This window comes from Bos taurus, chromosome 4 (genome assembly GCF_002263795.3).
Source record: "Bos taurus isolate L1 Dominette 01449 registration number 42190680 breed Hereford chromosome 4, ARS-UCD2.0, whole genome shotgun sequence".
In the NCBI taxonomy this organism is placed as follows: Eukaryota; Metazoa; Chordata; class Mammalia; order Artiodactyla; family Bovidae; genus Bos; species Bos taurus.
In genome coordinates this window covers 20610150-20625791 of record NC_037331.1, presented here as the reverse complement: position 1 = coordinate 20625791, position 15642 = coordinate 20610150, and the positions used below count along the sequence as shown (strand labels likewise).

General features: G+C 42.7%; 1 protein-coding gene and 1 long non-coding RNA gene across 2 annotated transcripts in view; one reads left to right on the top strand and one right to left on the bottom strand.

Annotated features, from left to right (window-relative positions):
- The window catches only part of SCIN (scinderin), a 78138-nt gene extending 76836 nt beyond the window's left edge, over nt 1–1302 (bottom strand). Inside the window, exon 1 of the mRNA NM_174177.3 lies at nt 1027–1302. Coding sequence (NP_776602.2) covers nt 1027–1225 — 199 coding nt within the window. The 5' untranslated portion in view covers nt 1226–1302. The remainder of the gene's footprint in view (nt 1–1026) is intronic.
- The window catches only part of LOC104971960 (uncharacterized), a 35535-nt gene continuing 20394 nt past the window's right edge, over nt 502–15642 (top strand). The window contains exons 1-2 of the long non-coding RNA XR_805966.4: nt 502–788; nt 15262–15372. This is a non-coding gene — a long non-coding RNA (uncharacterized lncRNA). The remainder of the gene's footprint in view (nt 789–15261; nt 15373–15642) is intronic.

The window sequence follows — 15642 nt, the reverse complement described above, 5'->3', positions numbered from 1 at the left end:
CTCAACGAAGGCAATAAGGCTCAGATAATCGGTGTGTTGTTAGACGGGGTGTGCCCAGTGGCACAGGATCTCACAGGGAGAGGTTAGACATTCAGTATGTTTACAAGTAAAAGTAGAAGGTGGAAAAAGTAGAACACACAAGGCCCAGTGTTCTAAGAGACCGGCGCGGGTGAAGCCCAAAATAATTACTACCGATGAAGGAGCTGTTTTGTTCCAAACTGTGTCCTTGTTCAAAAACATAGGTAATAAATATAAAAATAGTCATTATAAAGCGACTCATCTAAATACAAAATCTGCCATAGAAAGTTATTTACTTTGTATTGATAAGGCCGCCAGCATCCTAATCAAGAGGAATTTCTGTTCACCAAAGCTGCAAGCAGCGCGGTGCAGGCTTGGGATGTGATTTTTAAAGCAGCCAAGAACTTAACTTAATCGTTGCAATTACTAGAGAACGCTAAGCTGAGTCCAGGAAGGCGGGGCGGGGGGTGGGGGGTGGTGGGGGTGTGCGGGGTGGGGTGGAAAAATATATATATATACATATATTCAAGGACTTCCCGCGGCTGCGGACGAATGCCCATAAACTTGTTTGACTTCATCTCCTAGCTGACAGGGAAACCAGGACTGAACTTCTCGGAAGGTGAGCCTAACTTGACCGGCCCCAGGGCGTGGCTGGCAGCCGCCCTGGGAGGAAGCGGGAGTTTGGAGACTGGAACGTGAAAGGGGGAGAAGCTAGAGGAACCAGCTGCAAAACCTGGGAGATGGACTCAACAAAGGTCAAAGCCATGGAGGTAAGACTGCTCCCCCACTTCGCCGCGCCCTGCGTTCGCTAACGCGTTTGCAGGCGCGGACTCTCGCGAGTGGAAGGTCTCCAACCCCAAAGTTGGAGGGGGCGCCCACTGGGGCGCAACCGGCGCGACGGGTCTCCAAGTGGGTCCAGCTAGTGCTGCCTTCCCCCAGCCGGCCACTCGCAATCCCGGGCGGCCTCGCCCCTCCCCGAGCCAGCCCCGCGGCCGGCTCGCCCCTTACCCAGCCAGAAGTGCAGGCGGTAGGTGAAGCCCCGGCTGGCCTGCGTCGTGTGGAGCACCAGGTAGGCATCCCCGACGTAGAAGTTGCCATACGCGCTCTCGGGCACCGGCACCAGCTCCAGCTTCTCAATTCTCCAGACCTGCAGCCCCGCCCGCTTGCCCGCGCGGGCGAACTCCTCGTGGTACAGCCCCTGGGCCATGACTCGGGCACGCGATGTTCCGGGGAGTGGACGCGGGGTCTCGCTGACCTGGGAGTCGGACTGAACCCAGACCGATTGGATGGACCCAGGTCGCAGCGGTTTTATAGGGTGTGCTCTGCGGGGAGGCGGGGGAGGGGGCGGGGCCCCCAAACGGGAGGGGCCAAGTGCCCAGACAGGAGTTACTAGCCAGGAGTATCTCAGCCAATCACTTCTCAGCCTAAGCGCAGCATCCTGTATCAACCTCCTGCGCCCTTTCCTGCAGCCCGAGGGAAATCGGAATCTCAGAAATCGTAGAGATCCTGAGAGAACCTTACTGAAAATCCAGGAAATGCGTCCTCCCAGGAAGGACATATTTCTTGGCAACAGATGGAGGAGATCAACAATGAAAACTGTTTAGTGCATCGTTTAGGGGGAAAAAAAAAATTGGCTGTCTAGGTAATAATTAATCATCAACCCCATCATTTCATCTGCCAGTCTCTCCATCCCTGCTGGCCACAGTTTCTCTCTGTCTTGATCTTCCCGGTTTGAAAGTGCCACGAGAAACAGCTTGTCAGTTTTCTTGGAAAGAATGAAAACCTGGAAGGATAGCAGTCTTACCCCGGGGATAGAGCTCTATAAGTCTTCAGGGATTCAGGAAGCTGTGGTTAACCTCTTTGCCACCTGCTTCGTTCACCAAGAAAATTTTTTGGAAAAAAAAAAAAAAAAAGCAGCAACCCTCTTGGGATGTTCTCAGGCTGGGTTGTTTGTGACTGTGGTATTATATACTTAGCTTACCGTGTGAGTTACCTCTTACAAATGCTTCAGGGTGCTGATCTTTTTGTTTTCCCTACAGACTTTGCTTTTGTAGCATGGGCTAAGCACTGTAAAATATAGATGAAAGTTTACTCCTTATTTTGCATTCATTTAACTGAAGCTGATGTGGCAATTGACTTTATTGTTATTGAGAAACCAAATTGCTCAGGATGCAGAGGAAGAAAGCTAGTTTTTATGCATGTACATTTTCTGTCACTGTTTCCCAAATTACAGGCTTCTCTGGAGGTCACCTCTGCTGCTGCTAAATCGCTTCAGTCGTGTCCGACTCTATGTGACCCCATAGACGGCAGCCCACCACGCTCCCCCATCCCTGGGATTCTCTAGGCAAGAACACTGGAGTGGGCTGCCATTTCCTTCCCCAGTGCATGAAAAGTGAAAAATGAAAGTGAAGTCTCTCAGTCGTGTCCAACTCTTAGCGACCCCATGGACTGCAGCCTACCAGGCTTCTCCATCCATGGGATTTTCCAGGCAAGAGTACTGGAGAGGGGTGCCATTGCCTTCTCTGGAGGTCACTAATTACATACAATTTGATTTTTCCTTAATTAATTTGTTTTGAAATAGGTATTACATGACCATGGAAAAAGAATTCAGAAGTATAGGTGAGCAATAAAAATGTATCTCTATTTCAGCTTTCACCAGAGGCAGCTGAGTTACCAGTTTCTTGTGTATTTTTCCAGACATATTTGATATTCTTTTATCTACAAGAATATAGATAGCATAGTAATTTTATTTTCTAACAGAAATGGTAATATACACACTGTTCTGTAACAACATATCAAAATATCAATACCCAGTACTCAGAGAGCCTCTTCTTTTTACTGACACATGGTATTAAATCTTATAAATGTACTGTAAATTATTTAATCTGTTGAGGTTCATAGATATTTAAATTTTGTCTATATTTTGCTAACACAATGTTGCAAACAACATTTCTTGCAAGCAAGCATTCTTGGTTCTGAGGCTTTAGCAACTTCCTAACTACAGCAAGCCTCAGGTTCCTCATGTATAAAATGGGAAAATAATAGTTTTCACCTTAAAGATTGTTATTTGAATTAAATGCACAACTACCTGTGTTTGTTTGAACGTTCTTTGGCATTGCCTTTCTTTGGGATTGGAATGAAAACTGACCTTTTCCAGTCCTGTGGCCACTGCTGAGTTTTACAAATTTGCTGGCATATTCAGCACTTTCACAGCATCATCTTTTAGGAATTGAAATAGCTCAACTGGAATTCCATCACCTCCACTAGTTTTGTTCATAGGGATGCTTCCTAAGGCCCACAAGACTTCTGACTCCAGGATGTTTGGCTCAAGGTGAATGATCATACTATCTTCATTATCTGGGTTATGAAGATCTTTTTTGTACAGTTCTTCTGTATATTCTTGCCACCTCTTCTTAATATCTTCTGCTTCTGTTAGGTCCATACAATTTTTGTCCTTTATTGTGCCCATCTTTGCATGAAATATTCCCTTGGTATCTCTAATTTTCTTGAAGAGATCTCTAGTCTTTCCCATTCTATTGTTTTCCTCTATTTCTTTGCACAGATCACTGAGGAAGGCTTTCTTATCTCTCCTTGCTATTCTTTGGAACTCTGCATTCAAATGGGTATATATTTCCTCTTCTCCTTTGCCTTTTGCTTTTCTTTTCTCAGCTATTTGTAAGGCCTCCTCAGGCAGCCATTTTGCCTTTTTGCATTTCTTTTTCTTGGGGATGGTCTTGACCACTGTCTCCTGTACAATGTCACGCACCTCTGTCCATAGTTCTTCAGGCACCCTGTCTGTCAGATCTAATCCCTTGAATCTATTTGTCACTTCCACTGTATAATCGTAAGGGATTTGATTTAGGTCATAACTGAATGGTCTAGTGGTTTTCCCTACTTTCTTCAATTTAAGTCTGAATTTGGTAATGAGGAGTTCATGATCTGAGCCACAGTCAGCTCCTGGTCTTGTTTTTACTGACTGTATAGAGCTTCTCCATCTTTGGCTGCAAAGAATATAATCAATCTGATTTCAGTTTTGACCATCTGGTGATGTCCATGTGTAGATTCTTCTCTTGTTGCTTCCAAATGTTCAAGCTGAATTTAGAAAAGGCAGAGGAACCAGAGATCAAATTGCCAACATCTGCTGGATCACCAAAAAAGCAAGAGAGTTCCAGGAAAACATTTACTTTTGCTTTATTGACTACGCCAAAGCCTTTAATTATGTGGATCACAACGAACTGTGGGAAATAATTCAGGAGATGGGAATGCCAGACCACCTGACCTGCCTCCTGAGAAATTTATATGCAGATCAAGAAGCAACAGTTAGAACTGGACATGAAACAACAGACTGGTTCCAAATCAGGAAAGGAGTACATCAAAGCTGTATATTGTCACCCTGCTTATTTAACGTATATGCACAGTACATCATGTGAAATACCGGGCTGGATGAAGCACAAGCTGGAATCAAGATTGCTGGGAAAAGTATCAATAACCTCAGATTCACAGATGACACCACCCTTATGGCAGAAAGCAAAGAAGAACTCAAGAGCTTCTTGATGCAAGTGAAAGAGGAGAGTGAAAAAGCTGGCTTAAAAACTCAACATTCAGAAAACTAAGATCATGGCATCTGGTCCCATCACTTCATGGCAAATAGATGGGGAAACAATGGAAACAGTGAGAGGCTTTTCTTGGGCTCCAAAATCACCACAGATGGTTACTGCAGCCATGAAATTAAAAGACGCTTGCTCCTTGGAAGAAAAGCTATGACCAACCTAGACAGCGTATTAAAAAGCAGAGACATTACTTTGCCAACAAAGATCCATCTAGTCAAAGCTATGGTTTTTCCAGTGGTCATGTACAGATGTGAGAGTTACACTATAAAGAAGGCTGAGCACCGAAGAATTGATGTTTTTGAACTATAGTGTTGGAGAAGACTCTTGAGAGTCCCTTGGACAGCAAGTTTAAGGTTGTTGCTGAACCACAAAAGATTCCAGGATTCTTGGCCTCCAGAGGAGAAGAATTCAATACGGGGCCAGAAATGAGGCTTGATTACTCAGAACTTTTGTGTAATAAAGTTTATTAAAGTATAAAATAGATAGAGAAAGCTTTTGACATAGACATTAGAAGGGGGCAGAAAGAGTTCCCCCTCACTAATGTTAGCATGAAGTTATATACTTTAATTATTACAGTGAATCAAAAGCATGTCTGGAGGTTGTGAAGACCTTACTAGACCCACTCCCATAATTTACATTTTAAGATTACAGGATTAGCCAGAAGGTTTTTTCCAGAAACTGTCCTCAAACAGGATACATTATTGTTATATAACCCTAAGGAATGTAGAGGAAAAAAAGTTTATCCTTTCCTCCTCCTTGAGAATTCCAGATCCCTCTCTCCTTGGGGACCCCCAGACTTCTTATCAAGCCTCCTAGGAAGTGACTCTCTCATTCCCCCACCCCTCCTCCTTTTCTTTTAAGAGCATTATTTTGCCAAGGGAAAGGGGCATCGTTTTCATTCCATAACTACTTCCTGCTATTTAGGGGTATTGTCCCTAAATTGCTGAGGCAACATATTCTCCTAACCCTCATATTGAGGGTCTCTGTTCCAGGGGTCCCAAGTAATAGTTGGAGGAGGCTGTGGCACTCATAGGAGCTTGGACAACCATTTGTAACTTAAAAGCTTTCAGACGGTTAGAAACAAACCATGTTTTACAGTTATAGATGTAAGGCAAAATAGTCATTAAACCAAGTTAAACTCAAAAGTCACATTATGTCCATAGTTACATCAGTCCATCTTAAGATTGTTAGATGTCATTACAGAGTTGAAGAGAGTCTTTTCCTTGAAGTGGAGATGTCCACCACGGGAAGCCTTCCACTGATGATAAGGGGATCATTCCGCAGACCCAGCAATTAGATGGATTGTGGAATGTGACATAGGAATGAGTTCAGGACAGGAAGGCATTGTCTTGAAGGTCAAATGGCAGACTCAGGACTTTTGGAGTCAGCAGAAGTAGGCTCACATAGATTATCAGGCCCATCTAAAAAGTACAAAGTCAGAGTATAGAAAGTAAAGACATAAAATGATGTCACTTCCTTCTGGTCAGGGTGCCACCTCTTAACTCGAGTGTGATGCACCCATGAATCAATTCCTGCCACTTTGACAGCTGTGGGAGAAGAAAGAATAACCTGGTAATTAGGGCCTTCCCAGAGGGGCTCGAGAGATTGGCCCCCAGATCCCAATGTTTTTTTCAGCAGCTTGGCTCCTGGCTCAAGAAGAGGCTTGCTTGACTCAGAGGCTGGGTCAGGAGACACCTCTCAGAGTTCCATCAATGCCTGTTGAAAAGCTGAGGACTGAGTTACATAATTAGTTAATTCTAAGGCTTTAGGAAAACTTTTCCATTGAGCATTTTCAGGAATTATTAATCATCCATCCTCCGACTGTAACCATCCTTTATCAGTAATCTTTGCTCCTCTTTTTGCATATCTTTCTAAATCTTCCTCAGTATGTTGTAGTTTTTCCTGTTCCACAGGACCTGTCCAGATTAAGGGTGTCTGCAGTGAAGGGGTTTTGTAAAAATGCGCTTTTCTGGCTTGACAGTCAGCCAGCTGATTACCTTCTGCTACTTTACTCCCATCCCTGCTGTGCCCTTTGCAATGCATAACAGCTACTTCTTTAGGGCAATATACAGCAGTTAAAAGTCTCTCGATCTCTCTGAAATGCTTAATAGGTTCTCCTGTTGCCATATAAAACTGTCTTTCTTTCCATATTGCAGGATGAGCATGTAAAGTCAAATAAACATACTTAGTGTTCAGCTCTCAGCATAGCGGCTGTAGGTTACCTACTTTATGCTTCCCATCCCTAACAAAAGAACTGCCATCTGTAAATCTTTCTGTGTCAGGATTGTCTAATGGGGTATCCATTAGATCTTCCCAAGCTGCATAGTTTAAAGTTAGAAATTGGAAGCAATCATGATCAGGTGTTTCATTTTCCTTCTCAGGAAGGAAAGTGGCAGGATTTACATTTCCACAAACTTTAAAGCTTAGTTATTGGTCCTTCTAACAACAATGACTGATATTTAAGAAGCCTACTGTCTGTCATCCAAGTATTAACCTTATAATTTAAGATTCCACTTACATCATAAGTCAGTACAGTAAGATTTCGTCCATAATTTTTTTTAAGGCCTCAGGTATTAATAAAGCCATTGCCCCAATTACTCTTACACAATGCAATCTAGTGAAATTAGGTCTAATTCTCTACTTAGATAAGCAATAGGTTGCTGGTGAGGCCCTCAGGGTTGTGTCAAAACACCCAGGGCCATACCTCTTCTTTCAGTGACAAACAAATTAAATTCTGACCCTGTGGGCAAGCTCAGAGCGGGAGCTTTCAGGAGAGCAGTTCAAAAAGCCTTAAAAGCCTTTTGAGCATCTGGAGACCAAACCAGTTTGTTGGTTTGGGCCTGCTGGGTCTCAGTTATAAATTCATATAAAGGCCGGGCAAGTTCCCCATAACCTGGAATCCAAATGCAGCAGTAGCCTGTGATTCCTAAAAATCCTCTCAATTGCCTCAAAGTCATAGGCAGGGGATGATTTAGTATAGGTTTAATTCTTTCAGGGCCTATGGCCCTAGTCCCTTTTGATATGATTAGGCTCGGATATCTAACAGATTGTTGACAAAACTGAGCCTTTTCTCTTGATGCCTTGTAACCTTAGCTTGCTAGAAAGCTTAAGAATTCCTCTGAGGCTTGTAAGCAAGCTTCCTCTGTCTCAGCACAGAGCAAAATATCATCTATATATTATAGCATAACTGCTTCGGAGCTATTAAAGTTTTGTAGATCCCGTGACAAACTTTGCCCAAATAGGCAAAGTGGACTGGACAGTGGACTGCCCAGACAGTCACTATGGAAGCAGATAGGGAATAAAGTGGGCCAGGGGCTTCAGTAAGCACACAGAGTAAGCTGCCCCAGTATCTAAAAGGAAATCGGTGGATTGGCCCCCCACAATTATTACCACCCGGGGTTCCTCAGGTGTAATTAGGATGGGAGCTTGTGTGGGGACCCTCAGGCACCTTCAGTCCTGATTGTCTTGAGAGTCTGACCCCTGACACCTAAACCTCTTGGGGGAGTCTCTCCTCCAGTGTGGTCCCCTGTAGACTGGACATGGAGCCGGGGGCGGCTTAGATGCCTGAGGGCAATCCCGCTTGAGGTGCCCCTCCTTTCCACAGTAATAGCAAACCCATCCCTTTTCACCTGGGTCCCTCTTGGGATTTTTCTCAGGCTGTTTAAGAACGGTTCTGACAGCCATTACAAGGGCTTCCGACTGTTCCTTTGTCTTTTTTGGCCTTTCTTTCTTTTCCTCATATTACCTACCATAATAGACTGTTTGACCTGGTTGCAACAAATTATCTAAAGACTGGTTTGGTCCATACGCTTGTTTTAATAGCTTACGGTGGATATATGGAGCTGTAAGTGAGTGCGAAATCTTTTAAGATCACTCTTCCCTCTTCACTTTCGGGATCAGTCTCAGTGAATCTGCAAAGGGCTTCTCTCAGTCTATCTAGGAATTTACCAGGAGCTTCCTTCTCCTGTTCTATGTTTGCCACTTTGGCATAGTTTAAAGTTTTAGCATGCATTTGCCTGAGTCCTTCAAGAATACATCCGACAAAATGACTCTGATCCCATCTCCCTTTTTTAGCCTTGTTATAGTTCCAGTCTGGTTCTACAGTTGTAGCCACGCGTTCTGGGAAACAATCTCACTCAGAAGGACAGTGCAGATAGTGGACACCGGCGGGCCCAAGGCAGAGTCTCCTCTTAGCCAAGGACCCCGACCAGTTTTTGTGAAAACCTTATATACCCTAAGATTACCCTGGTGGCACAGAGGTTAAAGCGTCTGCTTGCAATGTGGGAGACCTGGGTTCGACCCCTGGGTCAGGAAGATCCCCTGGAGAAGGAAATGGCAACCCACTCCAGTATTCTTGCCTGGAGAATCCCATGGACAGAAGAGCTTGGCGGGCTACAGTCCGTGGGTCGCAAAGAGTCGGACACAACTGAGCAACTTCACTTTCACTATATACCCTAAGTGTATAAGGTTCCCTGAAACTAGTCTGAACAAAGGAAAAAGAAAGATACAAAGTTTACCCGCAATCATATACCTTAAGCCTAGATAGTTAACAATGGACAATTATCAATAGGCCTGTGGTCATACCCCAATAAGCATAATAGAATGTATGAGTCTATTTGGCTACACAGATAATTAGGGTATTCTTTTAGGTGACTGAGAGTCTAGGTAGGAGCCCTGGGGCTCTTCCTTCGGGGGGCCTGGTTTTCCAGTTGATATGTCATTTCCATAGATACTGGGCATATAGTTCAAAGTCCACAGTCCGGCCCAAGATGGACTTCTGATTTCAAGATGGAGCCTTTTCTGTTTCCTCCTTCACTATAGTTGGGACTGCCTGATTCCCAGTGGGGAGGGCGGCTATCTCATTCTCCCTCTTCCCTACTGATTCATTTCCAAGCCATTCATCTCCATAAGCAACAGCGTTCCGCCAAACTCGACTTTTTGAGCTGGGAGTCAGCATTTGTCCCAAGATATATATCATATCCTTCCATGTAAGGTCATAAAGCTGAGTAACACCTTTAAAAGCTCTAATATATTTTTCTGGGTCCTCTAAATAGTCTCCCAGATCCTCCTTGATTCTTTCTATTTCTTGATAAGAAAAGGGCTTATTAACTCTCATAGACTGATTATTTCTCCTGGTGGATGCTTCATGTAGAGGCAACAGCTTGTGTGGCTGTTTCTCAGCCTCTCTGGCTGCTCTGCACATACCATCCCAGGGATAGATTGGAGAAACCTGCTTTTCTCCATCTCTTTGTCTCCTGTCCTCCATCTCATCCTGTATTTCACCATTAGTTTTTGCTGTCTGAGCTTCTCTTACTTCGATTGTCTGAGTTTCTATTGAAACCAGAGTAGTCTGAGGTCGTACTGAGACAGGGGTTGTTTGGACCTCTACTTGGGCTGTTTGACTCTCAGTTTGGGTTTTTACTGAGACCAAAGCAACCCTTCCTGGGGATGGGTCTCTGACTTTCAGTTTGCTCAGTTTGGAGCCCCAGGTAAGGGGGCAAAGTAGGAAGACAAAAGGGAGCTAAAGGTTGCACACCCAAAACTATACCCTTAGGACGTAAGTCTGGCATGCCTTGCAGAGAGAAAAAGAGCAACACATATGCTGCTGCTATCCATTTCCCTTGTTTTCTACAGAACCGGTCTAATTGTAAAACAGTATTATAATTAAGAAACCCTCCAACCGGCCACCGTTCACCATCCTCCAATGGATACCATGGCCATGCAGTATCACATAGGAAGATCAGGCGTGTCAAAGGAGCGAGGCTGGAATTGTTAGCTCCCATATGTAAGAGAGAAAAAAAGTGACCAGCACCATCTTTCTACCGGAGGCATCCCTCCCTGCTCTAGATGGGGGCGTAGACAGACTTTACACCTAAGCTTTCCTTCCCTCGTTAGACTTAGTCTGACCCTTACAGATGCAGGCGCCGTACTTGTCCCTCCTGGTTGTACCACCAAGGTGGGGTGGAGATGCACCAGGGGTAGACCTGATGGCATTCCAGACTGATGTCTAGTTCCTCACCATTAAAATCTTGCTTGCCTCTGATGCCACGTGGGGTGCTGTCAGAGTAACCTTCCAGAATGCCTCCCAATCTAAGACCCGCTGGGGGAAACATTCATCACCTGAGTGCTTGTGCACGACCCTGAGTATATTCCTGACCACAGTAAGACTGGTATGAACATAAAACTGAGATGTTCCTTCCAAGTGTCACCACACCAGTATAAGCGATAGCAAAAGAGATGGTGAAGAGCTGGCCAGTGAGGAAAAAGTGATTTTTGTCCTCCAGTTATTAGGGCTAGTCCTTCCAGTTCATTCCCACAGATTTTAAAGAAAGAATATCTAAGGAGTTGGGACAGAAGCCACTGGAAATCCTCCTGTGGTCCACTAAGAGCTAGTGTTATCGGAGTAAGAAACCCATTGTACTTCCAGTCTAAGTAACCTTTAACCTCAGAGATGCTCCTGGAGCTAGAGCTCCATCTAACTTTCAAACTTTTGACTCCTAGCTAGGCACTTCCTGACTATCAATCCACGTTTGGGACCTAAGTACCAGTACACAGTAACAGCATAGATCACAAGTCCCTTGAAAGTCTATGATCCGACAGATAGGTTAGTAGTTCTAATTCCCAAGAAGTTATGAAATGGTCAAAGAGACAGGAAAGTTTGACCGAGAAAGGAAAGTTCAGTCCACACGCTTTGTCCATTTCTGCTTGGTACCCGAAGGAGACATTGGGTACCTCTTGGCATTGGCAGGTTGTTATAAACCCCAACAGGTTTCTGCCATAAGCCCTATGAGGTCACTGTGGAAACGCAGAACAGGGCTCCTCACTTGCGTCACACAGGGCATGTCATTCATTCATGCAAGCACACTGTAGAGTTAGTAAAGTACAGCAGAAAATGTGTTCACTAGAACTAAGAACTAGAGCTCCAAGCATCCTTACCTTGTCCTGAAGAACCCCGGATGAGCCCCCAAGATGAAAGGTGGTTGCTGAACCACAAAAGACGCTGGGATTCTTGGCCTCCGGAGGAGAAGAATTCAATACAGGGCCAGAGACGAGGCTTGATCACTCAGAGCTTTTGTGTAATAAAGTTTATTAAAATATAAAAGAGATAGAGAAAGCTTCTGACATAGACATCAGAAGGGGGCAGAAAGAGTACCCCCTCACTACTGTTAGCAATGGAGTTATATACTTTAGATTAGTTATTACAGTGAATTGAAAGAATGTCTGGAGGTTGTGAAGACCTTACTAGACCCACTCTCATAAAACTTACATTTTAAGATTACAGGGCTGCCAGAAGGTTTTTTCCAGAAACTGTCCTCAAGCAGGATACATTATTGTTATATAATCCTAAGGAATGAAGAGGGAAAAAAGTTTGTCCTTTCCTCCCTGTTGAGAATTCCAGACCCCTCTCTCATTGGGAACCCCCGACTTCTTGTCAACCTACCTAGGAATTGACTCTCTCACAAGGAGATTCAACCAGTCAATCCTAAAGGAAATCAGTCCTGAATATTTACTGGAAGGACCGATGCTGAAGCTGAAACTCCAATGCTTTAGCCACCTGATGCAAAGAATGAACTCATTGGAAAAGACCCTGATGCTGGGAAAGCTTGAAGGTGGGAAGAGAAGGGGACAACTGAGGATGAGATGGTTGGATGGCATCACTGATGTGATGGACATGAGTTTGAGTAGGCTCTGGGAGTTGGTGATGGACAGGGAAGCCTGGCGTGCTGCAGTCCATGGGGTCGCAAAGAGTTGGACAAGATTGAACGACTGAGCATGTATGCACATTATGAGGTGGTAAGCTTCCTTTTGCTCCTCTAAACTCCTTCTCCATCCTTCTGCACCTTGTAGCCCTCCCTTAAGACCCAACTGCATGACCTAGAGCAATTGGGCTTCAGTGTCCTCTGGCTTAGGGGCTGCTTGAAAATCAGAGGGAGAGGACAGTAAGGTCAGAGTATTTATTTCCTCGACTTCCTCTACCAAAAGTCCGTGTACTTTTAAAGACAAATAACCAACTTTTTCTCTCCTTTGGATTCAAGCAACTGTACCCTTAGGCGCACTATCCCTTTTGGTTCCTCTGTCCTTCTATTAATGTATGTAACCTCTAAAAAATTAATAATATGAATTTTTCTGCTTTGTATATGCCCTCTGTCACAGATTGAGATCCTAATTGCTAAAAACTATTAGCTACATTCTTTTTTTCTCCTAACACAATGTTAGGTAGGTATGAGAAGGCTTATTTTATAAATGAGGCAACTGAAGCTTTGTAACTTGTCAAAGATCATGGAACTAGTGAGTGACCAAAGGGGAATTCAAGCTCACTGTGTCTAATTCAAAAACATATGTTCCTTACTCTTTCAAGACAAATTATTTGGCCAAGATTTGTTCATGTAAGTACGCGTTGTACTTTTATTTTCTTCAGACTTGTCCTAGAGAACTTCTGATCATGTGTCCCGTTTAGTACTAGGAAGTTTAGCTTTGTCACTGAACCGTTACATGTCTTGGTTTTCTTATCTGTAAAGTTAAAATCATGTGTTTTCTTCCTTCCTCTAGGGAAAAAAAATATGAAAACTGGTGATCTAGAATTAAGACAATTTAAAAATCAGAGTTATCACTTAAGTTCAGTTTCAGTTTTAGTGATAATTCCTTTCCTTCTGGTGAAGGAATTCCTCTTAATGATTAAATAAAAATGAAAGGAGATAATTTCTTTTTACTAAAGAAATAAAAAGGAACTTTGATTGATAAGTGAAATTCCCTCTTGCTTACACAGGCACTAGGGTGGGCTTCCCAGGTGGCACTAGTGGTAAAAAAAAAACCTGCCAATGCAGGAGACATAAGAAAAGTGGGTTCAATCCCTGGATCTGGAAGATCTCCTGGAGGAGGGCCTGGTAACCCACTCCAGTATTCTTGCGTGGAGAATCCCATGGACAGAGGAGCCTGGTGGGCTACAGTCCATAGGATCACAAAGAGTCAGACACGACTGAAGCGACTTGGCACACAGCAAGTGAGGTACCTGCCTGGGATGCAAAATTTACAAGGGCACCAAAAATGTTCAATAATCAAGGTCAATAATATTTTAAGGCAGTGTTTTTTAAAATCAAGATTAATGCAAAAAATTATGATAAAAATAGCAAAGTTTAAAATAAGGACAGACTTGTTAACAGTGCTAGATGGGACCATATTGGATGCTGAAACAAAGGAAAAAATACTGATCTTCCTTTACTTAAAATTTTGATATTTTTGTTTAGTGTGGGTTTTTTTGCATTGTTGTTGTTCAGTCACTAAGTCATGTCTGAATCTTTATGCTCTCGTGTCTCATTTTTCTTGTCTGTGAAATGGGAATACAGACAGGAATCCTTGTAAAATTGTAATTATTAAATGTGTTGTTGTTTGCAACCCCATGGACTAGACTGCCAGGCTCCTCTGTCCATGGGATTTCCCAGACAAGAATACTGGAGTGCCAAGCCCTCCTCCAGGGGATCCTTCCAACCCAGGGATCAAACCCACATCTCCTGCATTGGCAGGCAGATTCTTTACCATTGAGCCACCAGGGAAGCCCATTAAATGGATAAGTAAATATAAGCCTGCAATACTGTCTGGCATAAACTCAGCTGAGATTGATGAATGGTTAATTCACTTCTCCAAATCCAATCCTTTAAGAAATATGTTTCTAAGTCTAGTTCAGATAAGAACTGCCCATTTCCTATACAAAAATAGGTCTCTAAAGCCAGATGTCAGTTTCTTTTCCATGCCTTTATTTTCTCTTTTTCTTTCTCTTATAACCTACGTTCTTAAAAGTGATTATTTTCTCCTCTTCATGCTATTGCCCTTCTTCCACTATCCATCTATTGAAGTTTTACCATTTCTTTCAGGTTTAATTGAAGATATACATCTTCATTGTCATTATATCCTTGGCATCTCTAAATTTTAGGAAACTCTCTTTTCCTAATGCTCTTGGTATGCTCTTACATTATAGCAACTACCACGCTCTTAAGCAAGTTTTCTCTCACAAGACTGTAGGCTCACTCAGAGACGAATATCTCATTATTTTATTCTCTGATCTTATGGTAACACATGCTGAAAATGTGTGGTTAAATAACTGATTTTGGATTAAATTACTTTTTTTTTTTTTTTTTTTGGTCAATGTATCAATCCTCTCTCAGTCCAGATAAAAACTACCAAGGTGGATAAGTTTTTTTGTTTGTTTTTTGTTTTTCACTAAGACTCTGAAGATTTGAGGTATGGGACCTTGGTTAAATTCAAGGTCCTTGTTCTTCTAGAATGTTAATGCCCAAGGGAAAATGATACATAGTTTAATCTGTAAAATAAATAGCAATGTTAAATAATATAATTAATTCATTGTGAAATTCAATGGGATGAGCTAGTAAAAAAACAAAACAAAAAATTGGCTTCAAGTGGCCTTCATTCTCCAAATCATAAAATCTTAGAGTTGAGAGGCAGCTAATTTTATTTCCATTACTGATTCATGACCACAGAATTGTTGAAATTAAACATATGTGAATAACAGGATGTATACACTTTTTTTTTCCAGTAGAGGAAAATGCTTCATCTTATTTTTTGTTTTCCTTTGACTAAATATTAAAAGAACATAATTAAAAATATATCTCTTTTACAGGCAATCCTGCTAAACTGTATTAACCTGTTTGATTTACCAAATGAGTTCAGGGTTTAAGCATGGAACCTGGAGTCAGAAGATGTGAGTGTTGTGAAGACTGAAAGAAGTAAGGTATGGCAAAACCCTGTGAACACAGTCAATGAACATAGTTAATAATCAGCCTGATCCTAAACCCAGTGCTTTTCTAAAGCAGGTGATTATTAAAAGTGAAAATGCACTCTAAGGAAGTATATTTCCATCTCTCCTGTCCACATCAGACAAAGTAGAATTTTTAAAAAATTCACCTTTCTTTCTTTTTTTTTAGATCAGTCAGTATCTAGGACTTTATCTTTTACCAGTTAGTTAGTTTAAAATTGCACATAATACTATAACTATAAACTA